The sequence below is a fragment of the Rhopalosiphum padi genome, chromosome 2 (genome assembly GCF_020882245.1).
Source record: "Rhopalosiphum padi isolate XX-2018 chromosome 2, ASM2088224v1, whole genome shotgun sequence".
Lineage (NCBI taxonomy): Eukaryota > Metazoa > Arthropoda > Insecta > Hemiptera > Aphididae > Rhopalosiphum > Rhopalosiphum padi.
The window spans coordinates 46,646,082-46,671,604 of record NC_083598.1 but is presented as its reverse complement, the minus strand read 5'-3'; the positions used below and the strand labels follow the sequence as shown (position 1 = coordinate 46,671,604).

The 25,523-nt window shown below is 26.6% G+C and overlaps 3 protein-coding genes across 4 annotated transcripts; 1 reads left to right on the top strand and 2 right to left on the bottom strand.

Annotated features, from left to right (window-relative positions):
* Positions 1-2,821: 2,821 nt before the first annotated feature.
* Positions 2,822-11,143, bottom strand: LOC132921334 (dynein axonemal assembly factor 6). The gene is made up of 3 exons (XM_060984306.1): positions 10,909-11,143; positions 6,025-6,269; positions 2,822-3,149 (listed from the first exon to the last, which is right to left on the bottom strand). The coding sequence occupies exons 1-3, from the start codon at positions 11,012-11,014 to the stop codon at positions 2,892-2,894; spliced, it is 609 nt and encodes a 202-aa protein (XP_060840289.1). The 5' UTR covers positions 11,015-11,143; the 3' UTR covers positions 2,822-2,891.
* A 3,465-nt stretch (positions 11,144-14,608) lies between these two features.
* On the bottom strand, positions 14,609-17,731 carry LOC132922768 (large ribosomal subunit protein uL2). 2 transcript variants are annotated; one of them, XM_060986457.1, is made up of 6 exons: positions 17,587-17,731; positions 17,079-17,224; positions 16,643-16,784; positions 16,350-16,568; positions 14,811-15,013; positions 14,609-14,739 (listed from the first exon to the last, which is right to left on the bottom strand). In XM_060986457.1, the coding sequence occupies exons 2-6, from the start codon at positions 17,214-17,216 to the stop codon at positions 14,665-14,667; spliced, it is 777 nt and encodes a 258-aa protein (XP_060842440.1). In that variant the 5' UTR covers positions 17,217-17,224; positions 17,587-17,731; the 3' UTR covers positions 14,609-14,664. The 2 variants fall into 2 exon arrangements, with proteins under 2 accessions (XP_060842440.1, XP_060842441.1); XM_060986458.1 differs by lacking the exon at positions 17,587-17,731 and adding an exon at positions 17,361-17,379.
* Positions 17,732-17,937: 206 nt separating this feature from the next.
* Positions 17,938-24,643, top strand: LOC132922765 (putative ATP-dependent RNA helicase Pl10). The gene is made up of 13 exons (XM_060986455.1): positions 17,938-18,106; positions 18,298-18,406; positions 21,509-21,556; positions 21,638-21,845; positions 21,908-22,100; positions 22,186-22,407; positions 22,474-22,595; positions 22,659-22,929; positions 23,000-23,156; positions 23,216-23,518; positions 23,589-23,748; positions 23,837-23,952; positions 24,060-24,643. The coding sequence occupies exons 1-13, from the start codon at positions 18,062-18,064 to the stop codon at positions 24,161-24,163; spliced, it is 2,058 nt and encodes a 685-aa protein (XP_060842438.1). The 5' UTR covers positions 17,938-18,061; the 3' UTR covers positions 24,164-24,643.
* The last annotated feature ends 880 nt before the right edge of the window (positions 24,644-25,523 follow it).

Genomic DNA, 25,523 nt, shown 5'->3' with positions numbered 1-25,523 from the left:
ATAATTTTTTCATATGTTATTAATTATAACTTGATTTAGGTAACTACTCAATAAAATACAAAATTAAAGATTATCGTTATACGCTTTTATTAACATAATATGTTGCATTTATATTATCATTGTAAAAAAGATAATTTTTTTCCTGGTCTATAAAGTCCATACACCGTGTATGAAATCAAAAGACTAACGAGTTATTTAAATTCAACATTATTATTATATTGAAAATGATTGTATGTGTTTAATATATTAATGAATAGCAAAGTTATTTATAGTTATTATTAGTTTTATTACATGACCCGTTTAAATTTTGTATTCTAATCAAGAATTGTCAAGAATTATTTTTTCAGAAGACTGCAAAAATTGGTTATACATATCCATAGAATTTTTTTATTTTTTATGCATATAGAAATGTTTAATTTTGTTATATATTTTAAATACTAAATACTCAAAAAAATTTATAGTTATGAGTCATAATACAAAAATATGTAAAAAAAAAAAATTTGCAATTTTCTTTATTTAAGTGTGATTGGAAAAACCCCGTTTACAACATGTTTATAAAAATAAGTGAATGCACTACTATGCAAAATTCTGTCTTTAGTTATGACTTTAATATATTCTATGTAAAAATATTGAATAAGTGCACCTATGACAGTGGTGTAGCGAAATAGCCTATTCAGGACGCCGCGTGATTAATCAAATTCATTAAAAAAAAAAAAAAGCGTCATTAGTAGTTTAAAAATGATCACAATAGTGATGCAAATAACTAGACGAAAAAATAAATTCATCGATTGCGTGCACCGTATATACTTAAGTCAGTTTTCATGGATTTAAACTTTTTATTATAAAATACAAAATACAAAATAAAATACGAAACGTATTCAAATATATTAAATAGTAAAAGGAATTCGGAGGTATGAAACAGGAGAATGACATAGTAAGAAAATGAATACCAAAATAGAACGGATTATACTTCACTAATGTTTTTTATAGTTTCCGCTGTAATTTATGGTAACGAAGAAAACAGGGAGGTCGTTGATTACAAATATGTTAAGATAAAAAAAATCAGGGTGTATAATGGAAATTTAGATTTATTGAAATCGTACAAATTGTAAAATTTGTTAACGTGAAATTTATTAACGGTTATATTATTATAATAATTATTTTGACTGACAACTATCTAATATAATTTAATTACGTAAATAAATTATAAATGCACTTTTCTAAGCGTTGTTTAATAATTTTAACACATATACTATAATGGCAATAACTAATAAGTTACCCCATTTATTACCATTATCAGATTAAGTACCTATATCTATATATGAGATAAAAAGTAAACTTACCAGACTGGATAAAAAACTATTTATGTAATTAACTAATTAAACCCATCTGAAACGAAAAAAGATCGGCACAATATCTACAAAACCGCACACGTTGATATTAATAACAATTAAAATTATGTATGCAGTATAATATATTGTTTTTGAAGCAAAAACAGCAGACAATATATTTTCACATCAATGACGCATACACGTCACCTTAGTGTGTTCGGAAATTTGAGAGAGTATTATTTAAACGACGTTCACGTTAATTAAACGATACGGTTTATAATACTGATGACGTCACACGTCAAAACTGTACATGATATATCCACTTATTTGAATGAAATGGTGATATAGTAAGTTATGTACTTATTTATATATAAACATAATATCTAGGGTGACTGGAAATTCATGGATCATATATTACTATACAGACAAGCTTCTGCGTTATATTTTATTTTAGAACGTGTCAATTTGTCTACATATGATAACTTTATGCTTTGTCAGTCGTGAAAAATTAAGAACTGAAATAAACGTCTAAACGAGCTAATAACTTATAAAATGTAAAGTTACACCGATATGCTGATGGTTATATTTCTGATTCATGAGCCTCGACTTTCGATAGTTATATAATATACATAACGTAATTACATTTTATAAATACGTTTTATTATTGAATCATAATACCAATATAATTACTAATTATTATTAAATACAATTTTAATTAATTTTCCTCGTTATAACAGTGGTTAAAAGACTATGGAAAATTAGTAAATAATAATTATAATATCCTGTGACTATCATTATAAATAGCATTATCACTGTAACAACATGTATACTATTTATGTATACAAAGACGTTTTCAGAATTTTCCATCACCTTCCCTTCGCCAACCTGACCAAGACTATAATACATCTCAACTGCGAGATAATATAATATTTATACAGAATAAGTAAAACAAAAATGAATAAGCACATTTTCATTGTCAGGGAACGTAGAACATCTCATCAAAACCCTCAGAACACGGAGTTTTAAGTTCGTTATTGCACGATTTATAATACCAAGATGAATTAGAAGAAAAAGTTTTCTAACAAAGCAACACAAACTGTAATGAAAAAAATAAAAAGCCGAATATTCCTATAAAAAAAGCACGCGTTGATGGCCTTCAAATTGACGCAACCCTATAGAGTAAAAGGATATCGACATTGCAGACACTTGTGGCGCACACATTGATATAATGAGCAATAATGTAGCTTAAACGACACAGCATTAAATCACCTAATGCCAACACTATGTGGACACAAGAGGTCCTATCCCAAGGAAACGTGCACTACCGAATAGCAACGTCACCAGTACTAAGACATATAAGATATTAGGTTCGTAATTAATAACTATAATACAAAAGTACTATATATTATAATTCATAAATTACAAATTTGAACCATATAAAATTAAACGTTATAAAAACTAAAAATATAATTCAAGATGACACACAATATTTCAATGAAAAAAATATCTAATAATTTATTGTGATAAATAAGTAAGAGGTATACATTTGATCGCTACATTTCAGAAATTTATATCATCGTATTCACGTTTTAGAAATACAGTTACTGTAAGAATATTGGTTGAGGAATTCCACAAAGCCTTCGACATCTGTTTGTGCACATTATGTGGAAAAGGCACGTGCAGTCTATACTTAGGGCTGCGAATATCAACAGCTTCATCTGTTATATCTGTACAAATGCCTGGCATACGGTCTCCGGGCATCTTCACTTCAATCACCATCGCTTCACAACTGGACGTCAGTGGAGTCTTTGGACCCATCTAAAAAATAACAAATATTTTATTTGATGTAACATGATTTTTGTAAAATAAGCAAAATATAAAATTATCAGACAAAACTATTTATTACTACATTTAAAATTTAATTCGTATTCATGCCGCATTAATATGCATAGTACCTAACTTAATTTATAGAAATAAAATGTATAAATGGAATTTTAAATTAAAAATAATATTATCACCGAAAATCAACACATAATTTACATATTATTTAGTTTAGATATACGTATGTATATTGTATATGTTGTTATATATCTTTATGTTTAGAATATGATTATTTTTATTTTAATTACGATTTTAAAATCAAAAATTTAATTTCTTATGTGGTTTGTAATACACATATAATTGATCTATATATGTGTTAAAATATAAATTTATAAATTAATACATTTTATATTTTGATAGTTCGTTATTTGTGATAAATAATATGAGCAGAGAAACAACAGAAACAAATATTAAGAATTGAGAATTTGAGAAGAAACTGTATGGTTATGGAACAATATCAAGAGAAAAATAAAACAAAGAATAGCTTTACACGTTAAAGAATAAGATTGACAAAAAATTATGTAACTAATGTCACATTCATTTACACTATCACAACCCACAAGATGGAAAGTCTCCTTCCTATTAATTAATTAAATTAATTCATAAAATAAAAATATAATGCCGTGATGAAGATAATTTAAATATACCAACCACATATCCAGATTAGTATACACTCTTTTTACACAATTTATACACATAGTTCTAGACTATAATATAGTATATAGGAACTTTACATGATTAAACATAATAATAAAAATAAATAGCCATATTAATATAAATATGTTTACAGTAAAAACTTAGAATAAATTCATTATTTATTATTACGTTAATTTCGTTATTTTTTTTTATATTATAACGTCACAGCTTGATAAAAAAAATTGATAAATTAATAACGTAATTAAATACACATTCATATTAATTATACTTAATTAATATTTTGATTACGAAACTTGAACCTACAATGCTGCACGACAATGAAAATCTACATAAAGTTCAAGTATAAAATTTAACCAAAGTTATTTTAACTATACGAAAGATATTTAACTGAATATTAAAAGTAATGTAAAATCTATTTATATCATCAAATTATGTAAAGTTAAAAATAAAATAGTTCTTTTCCGTTCATTTTTTATTTGTATAATATACGTATACATAATATAAAAACAATTTTAGTTATCTTTTGGAGAGACATATTCATTCGATAAGACCATTCATAATTTCGATTAAAAATGTTAAATAATAATTAGATTTAATTAAAGTAATAATAAAACCAATCAAAATCTTTAATTATTTATAAACTATAATAATAAAACTAAATCAGTCAAAAGCATGCAGTTCTCGTAATATATTGAATATTATTAAATACTAAGCTTATATAATTATTTTATTAATCTTTATTGTTTTTATATATATGTATAGTTTATACGTTTTAATATTGACTTCACCCATCAAATTATATCAAAATAAAATAAAAAATGTTTTATATAGTTATTTGCTATTTATTTTGCTTCGACATTACAACCATACTACATACTAATATAAATATTATTACAGTTATAAATATTAAATCATTATGATTTTTAAAGAATTATAAAAAGACATTCTTTAAAAAAAATGCTATATGGGTATACAGTATACGTATAAGGTATAACGCATTTACTATTTTCGTACCTATTGCATTAGATCTCTAATTCTCAACTTAAATAGAAGTTGAAATTATTATACAATTATTTTAGTTTTGTTTAACTAATATATTAAAATATTAGACCAAAATACGCAAAAACTATTTTCAAAGCACAGGTCACATTAAATACAAAATGTAGTAAGTGATATCTAAATAATTCATGAGCTATTACGACACAATAAATAATACGCAAGTATACTATTATTTTTATCTTGTTCCACAATTGAAAAATAGCTAGCCATTACTTATATCATTTTTGGAAATATATTAATTTTGATAGACTTCAATAATGTATTATTATTTGAATTTATTAATCCTCTGACTGTCACGTTTGCCAGTAAGAGTGGCTCCATGAGGAACCTACAGCAGTCGCCTCTCCCTCTATCCCATACTTTTAAAAAATTATGTATTGTTAAAAAAAAAATTACTAAAAATATATTATAGGTACCATAGACTATTATAGACCGTTGCAAGTTTTTTAGTAAAGGATAATATGTCTATATTTTCTATACTATGAAGTATATATAAAACTATAAACTTTAATAATATAAAATATACTAAAGTATAATATTATTATGAATATTATGACTTAGCTCCCGCAACCAAGTCTCTGGAGCTGCCCCTGCTTATCAGAACTCATCTGCTAATGATAACAATTAGCAGGAATATTATTCGAACATTTGAGCTATTTGAGGCGAATAATAATTAATCTAAAAAAGATAACAGTTTTTTATATTGTTAATTGTTATTTGTTAAATTAACAGGTATAATCTAGGTTAAATAAAAAATGTATTCATTTGGAATTTTTTCTACATAGAACAATCATGTAAAATCATGCTAATGATTTAGCTACAGTTTCTAAATTTATTTGCATATTACTACAGAAGATAATATGCATATAGTACCTATTAACTTTATTTATTATATACATTACGTCATATAATATGGATCGAAAATATATATATGGATATTAGATCTAGATTAAACATTGAACATGATATCCCGTAGGTTGGAATAAATAGTAAAAATAATAAACTTTCAGACTTTAAAAAAAATAATTAATAGAGGCTCTAGTTATAAAATTACTAGAACTGCTAAATTGTGAAACATATTTTTAATTTAGTTTACTTGTAAAAACGCATCTTCTGTTCCGACATATTGTTGATACTTGACATCATATTCAGGTCTAACTCTAGTGTCTGAAATGACGTCAATTGCTTCTGGAGCAGCTACGATTTCTTCCTCTTGCCATATGTTTTTAGCTTTCTCTTCTTCTGACTCTAATAATTCGATTTTTTTTTGATTTTTTTCATCGATTTTTTTTATAGATTCGTTTGTTAAGATTTTTGTATCTTTTCCTGTTTTTGACTTACCTATTTAAATTATAACATATTAGTATAAAAATAAAAAATATAATTCGATTTATTATTTTTACAAATTTGAAACAACAACTACTGCAGGTTACTGCAGTGTTCAAACTTACTGCCTAGTAACTATTACTGTTTTAACAAGAAAAAAGTAATTTAATTTATATAGTTGTAAATTATTTCCAATTACTTTATTATAATAATATACTTATTACTTAATGTACATTTTAATTTTTATCCATGAAATAAAACTTTACAAAGGCCTTATAACAAGTCTAACATTTTCGTTATACATATACATATGTAATATAATTATTTAATATTTACTTTAAATTAATGCTACTTATATTCAGTTAAAATAATTGTATTTTAAACCAAATTACCTGATGAATTATGTTACTAATAGTAATAATAATTTAAGGTGATTCGATTCCATCTGTGTTATTTAACAAAATAAACCTATCTTGTGCCAATTACATCAAATATCCTATTTATCAGATAAAACTTATGATAACATATTTAAGTTCGTCACAAAGTTAACGACTTTTCCACTTTATTGAAATTTTGAGAATTATGAATTTTAAAATGTTGATAATTTTGAAGTGAAAGATCACTTCTTCAATTAAAATTAATATAAGATGGTAGATTTCAAATAAATTATATGAAGAGTTCAAAAAGTTTTTTAGAAATTTTACAAGATAAATAACTTAGTTAATAGAATTGGCAAAACATTGATACTTTTAATAAAATAAACAAAATAATTTATTTTCATGTAATTCGTCATTGATATGTGCGTGCACCGTGCGAGAGTAACCAACTATTTCGAGAGAAATGTGTGTAAGAACACACAATCACACGCTAACGATCACTTACTACACACCTACACGGCTACTTACACGTACACACACACTCAGAAAATTGCCTATACTGAAATCCTTAAAAATGGTCGGTATCGAATTCCAATAAATGATACACAGTAGGTATAGATATTTTATTTATACGATTAAAAATAAAATGTATAAACTATCAATCTATATCAAAACATGTTTTTCGTCTTTTTTGCAAACAAAAGTCGAAATATAATATTATCATAGAATTTATAATTTAGACATGAACTGGCTGAGACGGTAGAATACTACAGAATTTCTTGTCTTAATATTTAATTTCTTCAATTGGTATGAATTTACTTCATTAATTTACTCAATAAATATCATTTGTAATTTGGTTTAAAATACAATTAATTTTAACTGAATATAAGTAGCATTAATTTAAAGTACATATTATATAATTATATTACACATGTATATGTATAACGAAAATGTTAGCTTGTTATAAGGCCTTTGTAAAGTTTTATTTCGTGGATAAAAATGTCATTAAGTATTAAGTCTACTCAATGACGAAGTATAATCATAAATAGTAAAGCTATTATCTAATTTATCTCTTTTTAATACTGAAATAAGCTATGCGGTTATTACCAATAAAAAAGTCATATGCACCAAATACAATCGATGAATCGTAAGGAATGTAAATATGCCAACGCACTGGACTGAACGCTAAGCCCCCCTCCCCCAAAAAAGTTTTAATTAGTGATCTTAGCCACCTTGGCCATAACAAATATAAGTAGCCTAAATTTCTAATAATTGTCGTAATTATAAAAAATACTTTTTATAACTTTTAAATTAAAATGCATAACAAAAAAAAATATTTTTTGCTACAAATAAATTTGTACGATTTACAAACTTATCATCAGATATAATATCATAAATATTAAAGCACAGTATTTGCTTATCAGCCGTAATCCGCGTCACACCGTCCCGGTTTCGATAAAAATATGTAATGATATTATTACAATTTTTTACTAATATAAAATAATTTTTTTAACAAAACATTGATAAAAGCAAATTATGTATTGATCACTATAAGGTATAAATATTAAATAAGATATTTTTAATTTATAGGTTTATTTTTTCTAAAAGTAATTAAAAAAAGTTTACAGTTAAAATTCCTAAATGCTATTTTGATCAATTTTACACATAAGAGATTTCTCACGTAAACGACGATTTACGAGTACTTTACATATAATATATTATAATTGATACATTTTCAAAATATATTTCAGTGACTAATAGGTATTTACCTATTACCTAAAGCAGCTCTTACGTCGAAACAGTATAAACAACAAGCAACCAGCCAATCGATGATAATCAATAATATTATCATTAGATTATTCTTGTAGAACTAATAAATATTTTCACATGAAGTAACACAATCGATCTAGATAACAGAGAAGTCTTTTTTAAACCATGAAATTTCATCAGCATCAAAAGAAAGTTTTCAAAAAAGGCATCTAGATATGTCACAAATTAAATGTACTACTCCGAATACCTACTACAAAAAAAAAAAAATGCAATACCTAAGATGAAAACATCGACAGATGAAGTTGATAAGTTCTTCATAGGTAATGTAATTTCAAAAAAAGATTCTCAGATAAACAAATGTAATAACTAATAGCGATCTTGATTTTTTCAAGAATTTTCTACCTGATGTACCTATAGGTATCTAAAATGTCGCAGATTACCAAAAAAGGCAGTTTAAGAGAAGAACATATCAAATTCAAACTATATTGATTCAATTTTGAATGATTCGCCTACGCAGACCACTATTTCATATGTTCAACAATTTTTTTTTCGGTTATTCTGGAAGTTCTTACTCAGCACTGAGTCCTGAGCCACCTGAGACATTGCATCAGTCGGATAATATTCAGAATTAAAAAATTGCGCACGAATTAATAATAATCCGACAACAGTATAAAATTACCTCCATACCTTTACTGAATAATCTGAAATTCGTTTAAATTAAAATAAATATTAAAATTTCATTAATATTTGTTGCACTTATATCTATATATATATATATACTTATGTCTTATATATATAAATATACTATTATATAAAGAGAAGTCGTTTTTTGACGTTGTTAGGGGTAATATCTGGATCTACTGAACCGATTTTGAAAATTATTTTACCAATAGAAAGCCACATTCTTTATTGTGAGTGTCATAGACATAAATTTAGTACGATTAAGTCAATTATTAATTACAAAATTAATAATTAAAATAAACGTGTGAATTGTATACATGTATACGGCACGGCGGCCCGTGGGTTTCTGTGGCAACCTGATTGTATTGAATAAATAACGTCAGTATGACAGTATGCCTAAAAGAAAAAAACAACTATCTAGACATACATCCCACACAAGATCGGTTAAAATATTCTGATTAGAAGAGATTTCCTCTAACATGCATAGTATATACATATATATCACATTACTTTTACTTAGTAACTATTTTTTAATTAATAACTAAGTATTTACCTACTACACGGACAACGCCGGGCGGAACAGTTATGTAAAGTTGATATGTCAGAGATATCATTTATATACAATATACCAAATTAGAAAACCAAAAATAGTTTTTATCCTCGCGCTAAATGTTAGCATTAGGCAACCAAACTTTACACAGATACATTTTGTACGGGCAACGAAGTGCACGGGGACAGCTAGTAGTTAATATAACCATAATATAGGTAATATATAACTAAACTATATTATAGTCTCTCTGCTGTAATTGGTAAATACATTGTTTTGTCATACTCGGTTCAATTAAATTCAAAAGTTGTTGCGGGCTAATTTTATAACAGTTTTTAATTGTGCAATTTGAAATTCAAGTTTATCTGCGTATGTCTACATTTACACTATATTTTACAAGCTGTTTAAAACTTAACTTAAAAAACTTAAGTTAATCCAATACTTTTGTTTTTTAAATTTTCATCGTAAATATCATCAGAATAAGAATACGTCATCGACAACTTTATCAGATAATGACATGGTTGCTACTAAATTATGGTAACTTTTATCTAAGCTTATAAGTTACGAGCAACGCAGCGTTGCTACTGTTAAGAGCTAGAGACAATACGTATTATATTTATTATCTGTAGCATATTATTGTTACTTGCAGTAAGTTGACAGTTGCTAAATAGTTATATAGTTGCAGCTTCTATTGCCCAAGTGTGAGAGCCGCCTAATAAGTACCTAATAGGTACTATTAAATATTAGTCATTGGATTATCTACCTAAATATCTATTTAAAGTAAGTATTTCATAATTTTTAAACTAAATAGGTAATTATTAATATAAGAAAAATATTTTGTTATTTAATACTTAATGAATTTAGGTAAATAATTTTAACATATTTTAATCATATGATTACAAATTTACTTATATAAAATTGAACCTAGAATTAAAGTAAGTACCTACCTAATGAAATATTTATAGGAAATAAATAAAAAAATATTATATTGTTGTGAGTTGGAATATAATATATTATATTATCTTTTAAATTAGGCCATACTAAAATTAATGTATATAGGTACCTGTATTGTTACTAATTTCACTAAGTCACTGGTATATAACGTATTATAATATTATTGTCTATTATTTTTGTGTAAAATAAGAGCTCATAATAAGTATCCTACACATATCATAGATAAGATATATTATACATAGGTACGCTTAGGATCATAGCTAGATAATTAAAAAAAAAATTAAAATAGTAATAAGTAAGTACAATATAATATATATATACTTACAAAGTTGCACTAAAGATGATTTTGGAAGATCATCTTCGCTGTCTGAAGAATTTTCAGTTGGTGGATTCAGCATTTCACTCAATTTTTTTAAATCAATGTAATCCATTTTAGCTCAATATTATTTTACAATCTATTCACTAAAAATTACAATTATTTAATAAGATAATTTACAGTATTATTGATATATAACTTATGATTTTACATAGGTAGATGGTTACATAGGACCTTCTTTGAAGTTGTTTATTATTCAATAATCGTTGCCATGGTTTAAATTTGCGTTTTCAAACACAAAAATGATAATATAAGTTATAATAACCATAGGCTATTAAGGCTATAATCAATACCAATACCTAACAATAGTGTACCTACGCGTAGTGTATTCATGCACAAAAGTGAGACGGGGCGAGGATAGGATAGTACCTATAGGATATTGTTTATCACCTCAACACATATCACATTGGGTTTGGGATCGACCTCTTCTAATTTAATGTATTTATCTCTTTTGAAGATTATAAACATATTAATATACTGGTGATTTACTAATTTTATCCAATCATTATAACTAGCTATTTTATTTCCCTTAATCGGTGGTAATCATTTATACATATGATATATAAACACGCAAACAACTAACATTAAACAAGCATTCATTTCCCATTTGACTAATTAAAATTCCTATATGACCTTCTTCAAAACGAGAATTCCAAAAAAAAAATATTTGTATCTCTCCACGCTTCCTTACATAGAACCACGAATATACTGTTAACATTTGGTCTCTATTAACCATATGGTTTTAGCTATACCTACCTACATTATTAGTCAATCAGCACATATTTCTATTGTATAGACGAGTAATGACAGCAGATTTGAGATGGACAACGTCCAGAAACGTCAAAGTCAAACATAATCTATAGGTACATTCTTCAGATAATAATGAATATATATTTCAATTTCATGGTACAGTAGTTTCGGAGTTTGCAATTACAAATTGAGTCAAACTGACAAACTGTGAGATAGAAGGGCAAAGCTTTGCTCTGCCAAATTATAATAACTACCTTGGTAAGTATCAATATAGATATACGCACTTAGAGTAACCTGGGGTATGATGCCGCATGGGACAAAATGAACAAATGAACTATTGCGTATAAAACTATAAACAATTTAATATTTGTTATCTGGTCTCTGGTCAAGTTATTTAGCTATTAGGTATGATTTTGCTATCGTAGCCAAACGTGATACAACATTTTCTTCGGCAGTTGATGAAGTTTTGACGTCAACAGGTCAACATGAGATAAAGTATTAATTTCATTCATTTGATGTAATATTTGAGTAGTATAGAATTAGTAATAAATACTAATTAACGACACGTTAAATGTTGCTTTCATTTATTTTCGTATAATACAAGTAGTTTACTATACGTCAATACTAGCAAAATATTTATACGATAGCAACTGAATATACTATACAATACTATTTAATATGCAGAAAATCATATTGGTGGGGTAAAATGGTTTAGTGAATATGGGGCAAAAGTTGTAGTATGCCTTGCCCATTTAGATACCTATTTTTATAACTTCAAAATTAATATTTAAACATAGCTATTATTTAAGTTGATATTGTTTTAATTTCATTTGTTTTTTTCTTCTAATGCATATATTTGTTAACAAGATATCATTGTAGTATTTGTTATTTCTCTCTAACCCACGCACAACATTGCAAATTTTAAGTTCAAAATAATGACAATAACCATATAATTTCTCAAATTAGAGTGAAATAACTAAATAAATAACTTCTTATAAAATTAAGAACATTATCTAGATTCTAGGGCATCCCAAACGCGTTTTATTGTATTTTTATTTTAAAACGAGTTATGAGTGTTTTAAAATTGTAAATTATTTATACATTTTAAGAAACTCATAACTCACTTTAAAATTAAAAGATGTTTGCCCTAGATGTTCTTAACTTTAAATTTTATAAGAGGTCATTTCACTCTAATTTCAGAAATGAATATGGTCGTATACGTTATAGTCATTATTGAGAACGTAAGAATTTTCTATGCTGTGCGTGGGTTAGAAAAAGATAACAAATACTACGCTGACATCCTCTTTTTTTATTTATATTTTTTCTAATGGTGATATTGTGCTGTTCATTAATTCAAAAGTTGTTTTAATTTTATTTATAAATAATGAATAAAATCATAACCAATTTTCAAGTTATTTTAATAATTTTTAGATGTATAAAAGCATGCACGCATTTACATACTAAATTTATAATAGGATGAGTGATGACAACATAATATTATGCCAAAAACATGTATCACATAATAGCTGTTAAATGAAAAGTGCGCCATTATACCCCAGGTTACTCTAATACTAACCTTAATTCACGAATCTACGTGGGTGAACTGGATTAAGGAGTACGACCAGATTTGCAAATTCCCAAATACTATAAATAAATTACTTATTGAAGTCTTGATAGATAGAATTATGAATTAATAAATCATTTTTTAACTAGTTAATACATACTTACTCTATTATAATTCTACAATTGATTAGGTAGAAAGTAGCTAATATTATTAGTGGGTATATATCTACCATTAATTATTAAGGCTGTGAATATACATTTTTATATTACAATAAAACATAATCAAAATAACCTGTGCACTTATAAGTATAAATGGATATTTTGTGTCGAAAACCTAGGAATTTAAAATATTATTAACAAAATGAATCCTTTTTTTAAAAATAAGTTTTGATGCAAAGAAGTTTATAAATATAACATGACATTTTAGGATACTTCAGTGTTATCTCGACTACCAAAATATTTACTAGACTACCTGTTAGAATCATCTGGGTTATATCGACTACCTCCGTATCATCGTAATGTACAACTTAATTTTGTTTTCGATGTAAAATTTACTACAAACCAATTAGTTTAGGTTCTATTATCCATATTATTCTACGACTAGTCTATATGAATTTTTTTAATTCACTCAAACGATTGAACGCCTTTAGGGATCGGCAGTGGAAAAATAAAAAACATAGGGGAACAGGTCGCCATCATTTGGATTCATACCTGACCAAATTTGTTAGGCAACAAAATCTTGCAAACAATCCATTTAACAAAATTTTAATGGATATTAAAACCTATTTCTCCCCAAAAAAAATTATTTAACATAACTAAATGTTTTATACTATAACATCCTATTCATTATTTTTATTACTTAATACTTAAATTTTATTGTTTTTCAAAATAGATTTAAATTTGGAATTATTACTGTTAACTAAATGTTAATTAAACAATTATTATTAAGTTTTTTATTATTTAATGAATTGCAGTAGTCGAGTTAACACAGGTGATCATAATAAGTAGTCTTGGAAATATTTTGGTAGTTGAGATAACAGTTGTGTACCTAAAGAAGTCGAAATAAGACGGAAGTACCCACTTTAGAGAAATAATACATACCAATTTCAAACATCAGATACTATCTGAATTAAATATTTCACTTATTGAACATATTGTATACATTGTAACCACGGACTAAGATATGTCTTAGACAAAATGTGTTCATTTGTGATATTCATGACAGAGAACTCATTTTATGTTTTACATTCAGGGATACAACTGTTATTGACTAAATAAGGTTACCAAATAAAATTATAAATAATTTTAATATACAAGAAAAAATCAATTAACCACATTGGTTTTGTTTTTTTTTTATTTGTAAAATTAAATACAAACACGACAATGAACAGATTAATCATCACCCTTCTTGGTGACCACTTTACCTCCACGAATTCTACCAGTTCTCCTGGCGGCAATGAGACCAACCTAAAATGTAATAATAAAAAAAAGTATTAGAAATTATAGTAAAAAAAAAAACACACAATTAAGTAATTTACCTTTCTTCCGGCACTGGTTCCTCTCTTGACTGTGGATGCTTTACCAATATGTTGATGATTACCACCTCCGTGAGGATGCTCAACAGGGTTCATAGCAACACCACGAACCTTAGGCCAGCAGTTACGCTTAGCCTTATATTTGTGGTATGCACGTCCAGCCTTCAACATAGGCTTGTCAATACGTCCACCACCAGAAACCAAACCTTTAAAATATAAATTGTATAATTAATACGAAGTATTTTTTAAGCTTAATTTATCTAGTATTGCACATTAGTGATGGGTCGAACTCTGATTTTTTAAATCGAACCGAACTTGAACCGAACTTTAAATTATTTTTTCGAACTCGAACCGAACCGAACCTTCATATTTTCTACCGAACCGAACCTAGAATCATTTTAAGTCGAACTCGAACTCAATATTTTTTATCATTATTATTATAAATGATACATAAGGTGCCTGTTACAGTTTATAACTTTCTATCGCCAATAGTCTAATTATTTCTAAAAAATGATTATCAATTTTTATTTTTTTTAAATAAATGTTGAAGAATTGTACAAATATTTGGTCTCTGAACTATTGTGGTCAGTAAGTCAGGTTCGACAAATATTTTCAAGTTCGATTTTCGAACAGTAAAAGATGTTTGATAGTTCGGTTCGAATTTTTTTCGTGCCGAGTTCGAATTTCGAATCGAACCGAACATCAAGGGTTCGGTTCGGTTCGAGATTCGAACAGTTCGACCCATCACTATTGCACATTATAAATTAAATAAATGTTAAATTGTGATATCTAAATAAATCAATAAAATTTGAATCTCAGTTACAATTTTACTTCACTAAAAGAAAATCAGGTTTCAAATGTCTATTAATTTCAACATCATAGATTCAAGTCTTAATAATTTTAAAACAAAATAATCTCAGTACATAATGTTGACTTCACTGAATATTGTCAGGTTTCAAATGTCTAAAACACATCATAGATTTTAAAATACTTTGACAAAAAATATAAATTATTAATGTAAATCCAAAACTATTAAAAATTCAATAAAATGAACTGCTCTTGCACATCAGTTCAAATATTATTGGCCCTTTAAAAAAAGACTAGCTAACCAAAACAAAATAATCTCAGTACATAATGTTGACTTCACTAAATATTGTCAGGTTTCAAATGTCTAAAACATCATAGATTTTAAAATATGTTGACAAAAAAATAATAATGTAAATTCAAAACTATTAAAAACTCAATAAAATAAACTGCTTGTCATCAGTTTAAATACTATTGGCCCTTTAAAATGACTACCTGACCACATAGACAACTAAGTTTTTGTATACAAGAATTTAATAAGTAATAAATTATTCTTTATATGTAAAGTAAAAACATGTATAACTAATAGTATATTGAGGTTGTATTAATAGAGTTAACATATATTATCCAAAAAGATTGTAAAATTATTAATTATTATTTAATGTAATAACTTAAACCCAAATGGATAAGTTAATAAAAATATATTGTTTGTTAAATAAACTTAGTAATAATACATACCAATCATAGCACGGTTGTTGGATGGAATAACTTTTTTGGCACCAGATGGTAACTTTACTCTTGTCCTTTTGGAGTCTGGATTGTGGGCAACAACAGTAGCATAATTACCAGAAGCACGAGCTAAACGACCACGGTCACCAGTTTTTTCTTCTAAATTACAGATAATTGTACCTTCGGGCATTACTCCAATAGGCATAACATTACCAATGTTCAATTTAGCTAAAAATAAACAAATAAGTTTAAGATTTTGAAGAAATAAAAATTGTTGTTTATTTATGTTAACAATATCATACCTTTCTTTCCACAGTACAAAAATTGGCCTGTGTATACACCTTCAGGTGCAATGAATAATTCTTTCCTTGTCTTATATTTGTAAGGGTCTCTGAAGTGAACAACAGCTAATGGAGCTCCACGACCAGGATCGTGAATAATGTCCTACAACACAAAAATCATTAACTAAGCATTATAATAATACAATATATTGAGTAAAAATATAATTCATGTAAAAATAAATTAATGATATACTTAATACTTTTTTTTAACACAGTAAAATCTTTTAAAGCAAGAATACATTTGTATACTTAATGGATGAATATAAGATCATAGTTCCAAAATGTAATGTTATAGAAGGTGAATATAAATAAATTATATTTAAAATTAAGAATTGTTTAAAAAAATAATTTAAAATTGTACTTTATTAAAATTAAAAGTAAGTTTATTACTAGTTACCTTAACGACTCCTTTGATGTAACCATATTTTTCTGAGTAGTCCAAGTTCCTGAGTTTTGGGGCTCCTTTGCGGTGTTTAGTATGGGAACGGAAAACGCTTCCCGCACCTTTCCTCTGAGCACGAATAACCCTACCCATTATGATACCTAGAACATAAATGAAACAAATAACTTATCTATTTTCGTCAAAAAAATTGTAGAATCCACAATACAGACAGACGACTTAGGTATGAAAACAAATTGGAAAATGTGTGAAATGTGTAAATTTATCAAAAAAACTTACAATTAATTAAAATTAAAATCAAAGCACGACAATCAACATCAAACAATAAACTAAAAAACCTGGGAAGGTACCACTTCACACCAGACTCAAATACCGGTCGATGTGTCTAAATGTTGGGGATATCGATATACTTTAATCGCAATACGAACGAAAACCGAACCTAAGACGGAAATCTGTCTGTCAAATTGGGATTGGTTAGATAATTAAGGATAAAAATTTTACTTACGATTTACAAGATGAACTACTCGAGGAACTGTTTCACGTAGGAAAGACTCGTGAAATCAAAAAAACATTGTAATCAGTGCGGACGCACACGGACGTGATGCGTACCACAAGACCGCAGTGTAACCAACTGTTGACCGTTTAGAAAATTTATCGAATTTAAAACTATTAATTTTAAAACTTTAATTTTGACTAATTCAAATTTAAATCTTAAAACAAACAACCAATTTAAGTGAAAAATATAATTAAAATACATATGGACTTTAAGAAAATAGCAAATTTATTTTGGTTATAACCGAAAATATGGTAACGTCGCATTCAAGGTTATCAGCTGTCTGTCTCCTTTCAATCTAGTCGGCCATTATTGGCATTTGCCATAATACATTTTTCATTAAAGCGATTTAATTTTTGTACGTTCGTTTTGTTGATTTACACTCGCAAGTGCAGCAACGTATTCATCGTCGCCGATTTGTAATAATATGAGTAATGTACCCAATCAAAATGGATCAGGTCTAGAGCAGCAGGTAAGAATTTTGTTTGTCTATTTCAATGTTCATCAACTGACTATCAACTAGGTTAAGATACGTGCGAATTTTCATTGTCTAGGTTACCGCTGTCTTAGAATAGTGCCGCTAATTTACGTACACTGATTATTATTGAACACTTTAAATGTGTATGATGCTGATTTCAAAAGTTTTTTGTTTTATTCTTACAGTTTGCTGGTCTGGACTTGCAGGGCAAATCACAGCCCAGTTCGGCTCCAAGCAAGTACGTTCCACCTCATCTGAGGAACAGACCGGATAATTCCGAAGCAGTAGAACAAGGTAATTTATATTTATTAAATACATAGTAGTTAAATAGACATACTATATTTTTACACTTAAATTCATTAACACCTACATCATTCATCATTGTTTTCTTTGTTCTTTTTCTGTTTCTTTGTCATAATACATAATAATTAAAAGTGTGATTTGAATTTTATCTTAACAACTGTACATTTAAACCAAATGCTATTATATAACTACATTATTGATTGTTTCATTACAAACAAATATTAATTACCACTTGATTTTAAACAAATTTATAGTTAAAACAAACCAATTAGTATTTTTGTTTATAATTGCAGGATCTTATGACCATAAGTTATTAACATGTTTACAGCTAAATTTTATTTAACTTATTATTAAATACAATAAATATTAAAAATAATAATTATTAATATAATCTAAAAAAAAAAGTAGAAATTTACTAATAATAGTCCTTTAGATTAAAGGTAAACTAAAATTTTTAATTAGAAATTTATATTATATGTTAAGCTTGTTGGTTATAAAATATCTTATCATAACTTAAAAATGTATGGAAGTTAGTATTTTCATTTTTGAATTTATTCAACCATGAACAAATCATATTTATATATAAATCTAAATTAATCTTCCAATATTAATTATAATGATGGTATCTGAGTGTTTTTCTGCATATTTTGAATATTCACCTCGTTCCCCATCAAACAATATATTATATTAATTTATTACTGACCTAGGTCCTATTACAAGATTAAATTCAGTATTAAATTTACAAAATTATAACAAGTGACAACAAGTTGAACAAAATATAAAGATTAGAACATAAATAGACTTAAAAAAAACTATTTGTAAAAAAAAAATAGCAATAAGATTAATGAAAAAAAAAATCAAAATCAGTATTGATAAAGCTACTATTTCCTAAAATATTACTAATAGAGGAGTTAAGTATGTAATCGAGGGAAGAATAAGTTATATAAAATTAACAAGTGTCTCTATGTATTAGCATTAACTTTAAAGTTTTTGAGACTTAATAAATAATAATCATCTATTTTCTTATTTCATAACTATAAAAGATTATTATATTAATTTTTTTTTTAAGTTATTAAATATGAAAATTGGAGACATTGAACGTATATTAATCTATTGTTTAAATACTTTTTTCTATAATTATATAAGTTATAACTTAGGTTTAACGTTTATATGCTGGGTATTGAGAGCTATACAATATTTTATCATAACTAAAAAGAATAATATGGAAGTTAGTATTTTCATTGTTGTATTTATTCAATTATGAACCAAATGCATTTATATGTATATATATATATAAATTATCTTCCTACATCATAAAGATGGTATCTGAGTGTTTTTCTATTTGTGTTGAGTATTCACCTCGTTCCCCATCAAACAAAATAATAATAATTTTAATGTTATCTTTAATATTAACCTTAAGAGGGTTATAAGAATATGATCTCAGTTAAATGTAAATTTTGAAATTGAATAAAAAGAACATAGCTGATAAATAAATGACATCTTGAAATTGATTGAATGTACATAGTATTGTGCTTAGATAGTGTACCTATAGCTTATATATAGTTTTTTTGTAATATGGAGGAATTCGTTAAATAGAATTACGTATTCATTAATAATGAAGGTCATAGTTCTTAAAAATATTTCGTTAATAGAAAATTTTGTAAAATGTAAGTTCATTATGGAAGTTTCACTGTTTAAAATAATTAAAAACCTGCTCAACAAAACTATTAGATTATTAATTTATTATCTATACAAACTAATTCTATAGTAATTAGTCACAAAATCTTATTGTAAACCAGAAGTTGTAATAAACAAAAAATAATAGAAGTTGTGAATGATTTATAAAAATTATTACTTTTTTGTTAAAATGTATGCATCTGTTATAACTTATATTTCAGCTGTACAAAACTAAAACTTTAATTTTAAAAAAAAATCATTTAGTTTATGATATGTTACGGTGAATGTTAACAAATTAAAAATAATTGTATATTTACTAGTTTATGTCAACATTGACATGATGATTTTGGCCAATGATAACATGTTCAACATGGTTTTGGTTAATATTAATATAATATATAGTATAGAGTATAGATAATTTATATATGTTAGTCATTTAAATTATAATTATTTTATTCTATAAAAGTTGTTGATTCCGTAGTACATAAAGGATACTGTTTTATATTTTTCACTGAAAACTTTTCTGGTGTATAAAAAAAATATTTTGTTATTGTGAAAATCTATCATACACAATGTATAACTGCGATTAATGATAATAGCATACTAAATGGCAGTATAATGAGACCATAATCAATATATAATATTATATAAGTTGTTAGAATAGTGACTTTCCCGTTATTCCCTAGATAATATTTAAATTAAACAAAAAATGACATTACCGATATCATTATGTAAATGTCAACATTCACAGTAACATACAATTTAAGTGTCAGACATAATTTCAATTCATATTATGTTCTTTATCTTTAAAATATCACATTATTTTTATTCAATTTAAATGTTGGCACTTTGCTGAATAAATTCCCTTAGAATCTATTGAAGGTCTAGATAAACTGTTATATAAAATTCTTTTAGTCTCGCAAATGAATTTCCTCTTTCTTCTGTTACAATATTCCAGTATTTTAGATTTGGACTAATTTATAATAAGATTAATATTTATTCTCATAAAAAGAATTGTAAATTATAGTATAAAAAAATAGATGCATGTTACTAAATTATTAAGTACACTAGAAATATTTTTTGTCTGTATCATTCATTCTGGATTCCATATACAGTGATCAACATACTATTTTAAATATTATTTATAGGTATATTTTTATTTAGATAAAGCAAGCAACTTTATCATAAACAGATAATCCACTATGACTCAAATATAGCTGGGTACTTCTAGTTTTCCATATCTCATTGAATTATATAAATACATCAAACGGTTATAGAATTTGAATATATTAAACTTACTTTTCTTTAAATTATGTTTTTAAGATTGTAAGCATAATTTTAGAAACAGCACGTTCTATTTTCCCTCTATTCTAATTGTATTATATAATTAATTATTTTGTTTCTGTTATTTTACAGATAGTGCTAATAACGACAGAGATTTCAACGCACCTCGCCAAACATCAGGTTTTTTTTATTTACAAACTTTGGATATTTTTTCCGAGTTTTTTTTTTAAATTCAAACTAATAAGGATAACAATTTTATAGGAAACGATCGTCGTGGTGGCCGTAGAGATGATTATGAAGATCGTTCCTACAATGGGTCGAGTTCCGGTTATGGTGGCGGACGAGGCGGAGGTGGTTATAGAGGCAATTACCGCAATGATAGAGATGGCGGCGATTGGTCGCGTTTCAATCAAGGGGGTGGGGGTGGTAGCAGGTGGCAAGAAGGAGGTGGTGGACGTGATGGAAGAAGGTAGATACATTATATATTAATTTAAATTACTAAAAAATCTTTAACAACAATAATAATTATAGATCTGGAGAAAACCGAAGAGGTCGTTGGGATGAATCAAGCGCGCCTAACCAAGATTGGACAAAACCACTACCACCTGATGAACGTTTGGAGGAAGAACTTTTTGGAAATCGTAGTACGGGTATTAATTTCAATAAATATGAAGATATTCCAGTTGAAGCAACTGGTGAAGATATACCCTCCCACATTAATACAGTAAGCTTTTTATAATTAATTTCAGGAATATCATATCATAGGTATCAAATTTTAACGATAACATTTTTTCATATCTTGTTTGTAGTTTGACGACATTAAGCTGACAGATATTATTCGCATGAATATTGCTTTGACTCGTTATGATACTCCAACTCCAGTTCAAAAGTATGCTATACCAATTATTATTGGCCGTCGTGATGTTATGGCCTGTGCCCAAACTGGATCAGGCAAAACTGCTGCATTCCTGGTTCCCATACTTAATCAGATTTATGAAAAAGGGCCAGCTGCGTATAATGTTGGACCAAAGGTTTGATAATAATCAATAGTTGTTTTAGAATTAATTTAATATTTTCTTAAAATAAATGTTTAACAGCTTCAGTCAAGACGTAAATATCCTCTTGGTTTGATATTAGCTCCTACTCGTGAATTAGCTACCCAAATATATGATGAAGCAAAGAAGTTTGCTTATCGTTCTAGAGTGCGTCCTTGTGTTGTGTAAGTATATTTGTACAAGTAAAAAATATTTATTTTTTAATTTTTTTATTCTGATCATTACAGATATGGTGGTTCACATGTTATGGACCAAATCCGTGATCTAGAACAGGGATGTCACTTATTAGTGGCTACTCCTGGTCGTTTAGTAGACATGTTGGAGCGAGGTAAAATTGGGTTAGACTTCTGTCGATACTTAGTTTTAGATGAAGCCGATAGAATGTTAGATATGGGTTTTGAAACTCAAATAAGACGTATTGTTGAGAAGGATTCTATGCCTCCTCCAGGTGACAGACAAACTCTGATGTTCTCAGCAACATTCCCTAAAGAAATTCAAGTAAGTGGAAGAAATCAAATTAAAATTATACATGTATTTTTACTCATACATTTTTTCAATGTTCTCACAGATGTTGGCTAGAGATTTTCTTGACAACTATATTTTCTTAGCTATTGGTCGAGTTGGATCAACATCTGAAAATATTACACAAAAAATTGTTTGGGTGGAAGACCGAAACAAAAGATCCTATTTATTAGATTTACTAAATGCTACTCCAATTAGATCACGTTAGTAAATTTAAATATGTTTATTTTCATTTTTATAATATTTTTGTTTTTGATTACAGAACCAGCTGAGTCTTTGATATTGGTGTTTGTTGAAACTAAAAAGGGCGCCGATTCATTGGAAGAATTTTTGTATTCCAACGGTTATCCAGTAACCTCAATTCATGGTGACCGAACACAGCGAGAACGTGAGGATGCATTAAAAAGTTTCCGATCTGGGAATACGCCAGTTTTGGTTGCTACAGCTGTTGCAGCTAGAGGCTTAGATATTCCTCATGTGACACATGTAATTAATTATGATTTACCATCAGATGTTGAGGAGTATGTGCATCGTATTGGTCGTACTGGCCGTATGGGAAACTTAGGTGAATTTAAAGATTAAATAATTTAAGTGATAATAATTATAATATAATCAAATGGTTATATTTTTAAAAGGTTTGGCTACTTCATTTTTCAATGACAAAAATCGCAATTTAACTAGAGACCTAATGGAATTAATAACTGAATCGAAACAGGAATTACCTGGATGGTTGGAAAGTATGGCTACTGACTTCAGAATGAGCAGTGGAAGAAGAAGTAATACATCTAAAGGAGGGTATGTTTTAAAATTGTTATAATAATTAATATTATTTCTAATCAAATAATATTTTAAAGTTATTTTATTTATTTATTGAACATTTCAGAAGTCGTTTTGGCGGTGCTGGTTTTGGTTCTCGAGATTATCGTACTACGAGCAGCATACCACCACGTGGTAGTTCTGGTCCACCCCGTAGGGACTATGGAGGTGGTAGTAACAATGGTAATAAAATTAATTTTTATTGATATTAGTAATTACTAGATTTTATTTTACTTGTGCTTTTTTAATATTTAAAATTATATCCTATTAATTTTTGTTTTACTTTATAGGAGGTGGATTTTATGGTGGTAATAATTATGGAGGATCATACTCTAGTGGTGGTTCTGCTCCCAATGGAAATTCTTCAACTCAAGATTGGTGGTCTCAGTCATAAATATGCGGTAAATAAAAGTATAAATCATAACTGAAACATTAAAAAAAATATATATATTATAAAGTTTAGAGAAAAAAGTGAATTAAAGTTTTTTATGAATTGATATGCCTCTTATATTTAGGTCGAATGTCATTACACTATAGTTTAAATTCATTATTTATGTAAAATGTATTAATGAATTTTGATTTCAAACAAAGTATGTTTTTATTTTTTTTATTTTTATTCTAAGCTTTGTTTTTTTTTTTTTTAGATTATAAATCATCTAATATTTATGTTGAGATATAGTTCTAAATCTTCATTTAAAATGAGTATTTAAAGGGAAAAAGAATATTGAGCATTATATGTAATTTCTATTCATAGTGTAATAATACAAATTTTTGTTACATTAAATAACTATGACAAAATGCTGTACATTTATATTAATTTATTTATAGCTGATGAATTTGAGTAAGACAAATAAAATTCATAATCACTTTTGTATTTCATCTTAGTTTTAAATTATTACCTATCAATTTAGTTACCTTTTGCTTATAACCTAGCATTATAAATCTAAATGATCAAAGAGTATTATTTATTTATTTATTCAATGAGTATTATGTAAGTGATATTTCTATACCAGGAATGGCATTTTGACAATTGGGTGTTTCTTATTCAATTGCTTGTTGAGTACTTAAAAATGATATAATACCTCTGTTGTTTATTTAACTATTTTGTATTGTTTTATAATGCTGTTTTTTCACATTTTTCATTTAATGTACGTAAAAGATGAGACCCCCGTGTATTTTCATTATTCTTGATGTCATTAAACAATATATAAACAAATTAATATATTTCATACACAGTATTCATACGAATGCTTAAAGTATAAAAAAATTATTTTCAGTATTTTCACATTCATACTTGTCAATCATGCAATTAATTAGTTAATACATTTATTTTTCTAGTGTAATGTAAAACTATATTTAAATATATTAGAAAACAAATATGTATATTTATTTATACAATATTAGAAATAAAAAAAAAACAATATCTTAAATTCACCTGATATATATAACTTAGAATAGTTCAATACTCATCAATTATTATTTAATAGAATGTCAAATGTAACTTGTAAACTAAACTGGTAACACAAATATTGTGTTATATTATGTTAATCATTTTTATGTAACCTATCAGTATGTATTTGTCAAATAAAAACTTGTTGATATTTCTTTGTATCACGTACAAATTTTCTAATTTTTAAATTAATCTTTTTGTTTTAACATTTTATAATTATTTTCAATTTATTTTATTTGTGATTAATAATTCCTTCCCTTAATTAGTTTAGACTTAACATACACAAATTATGCAATAATATATT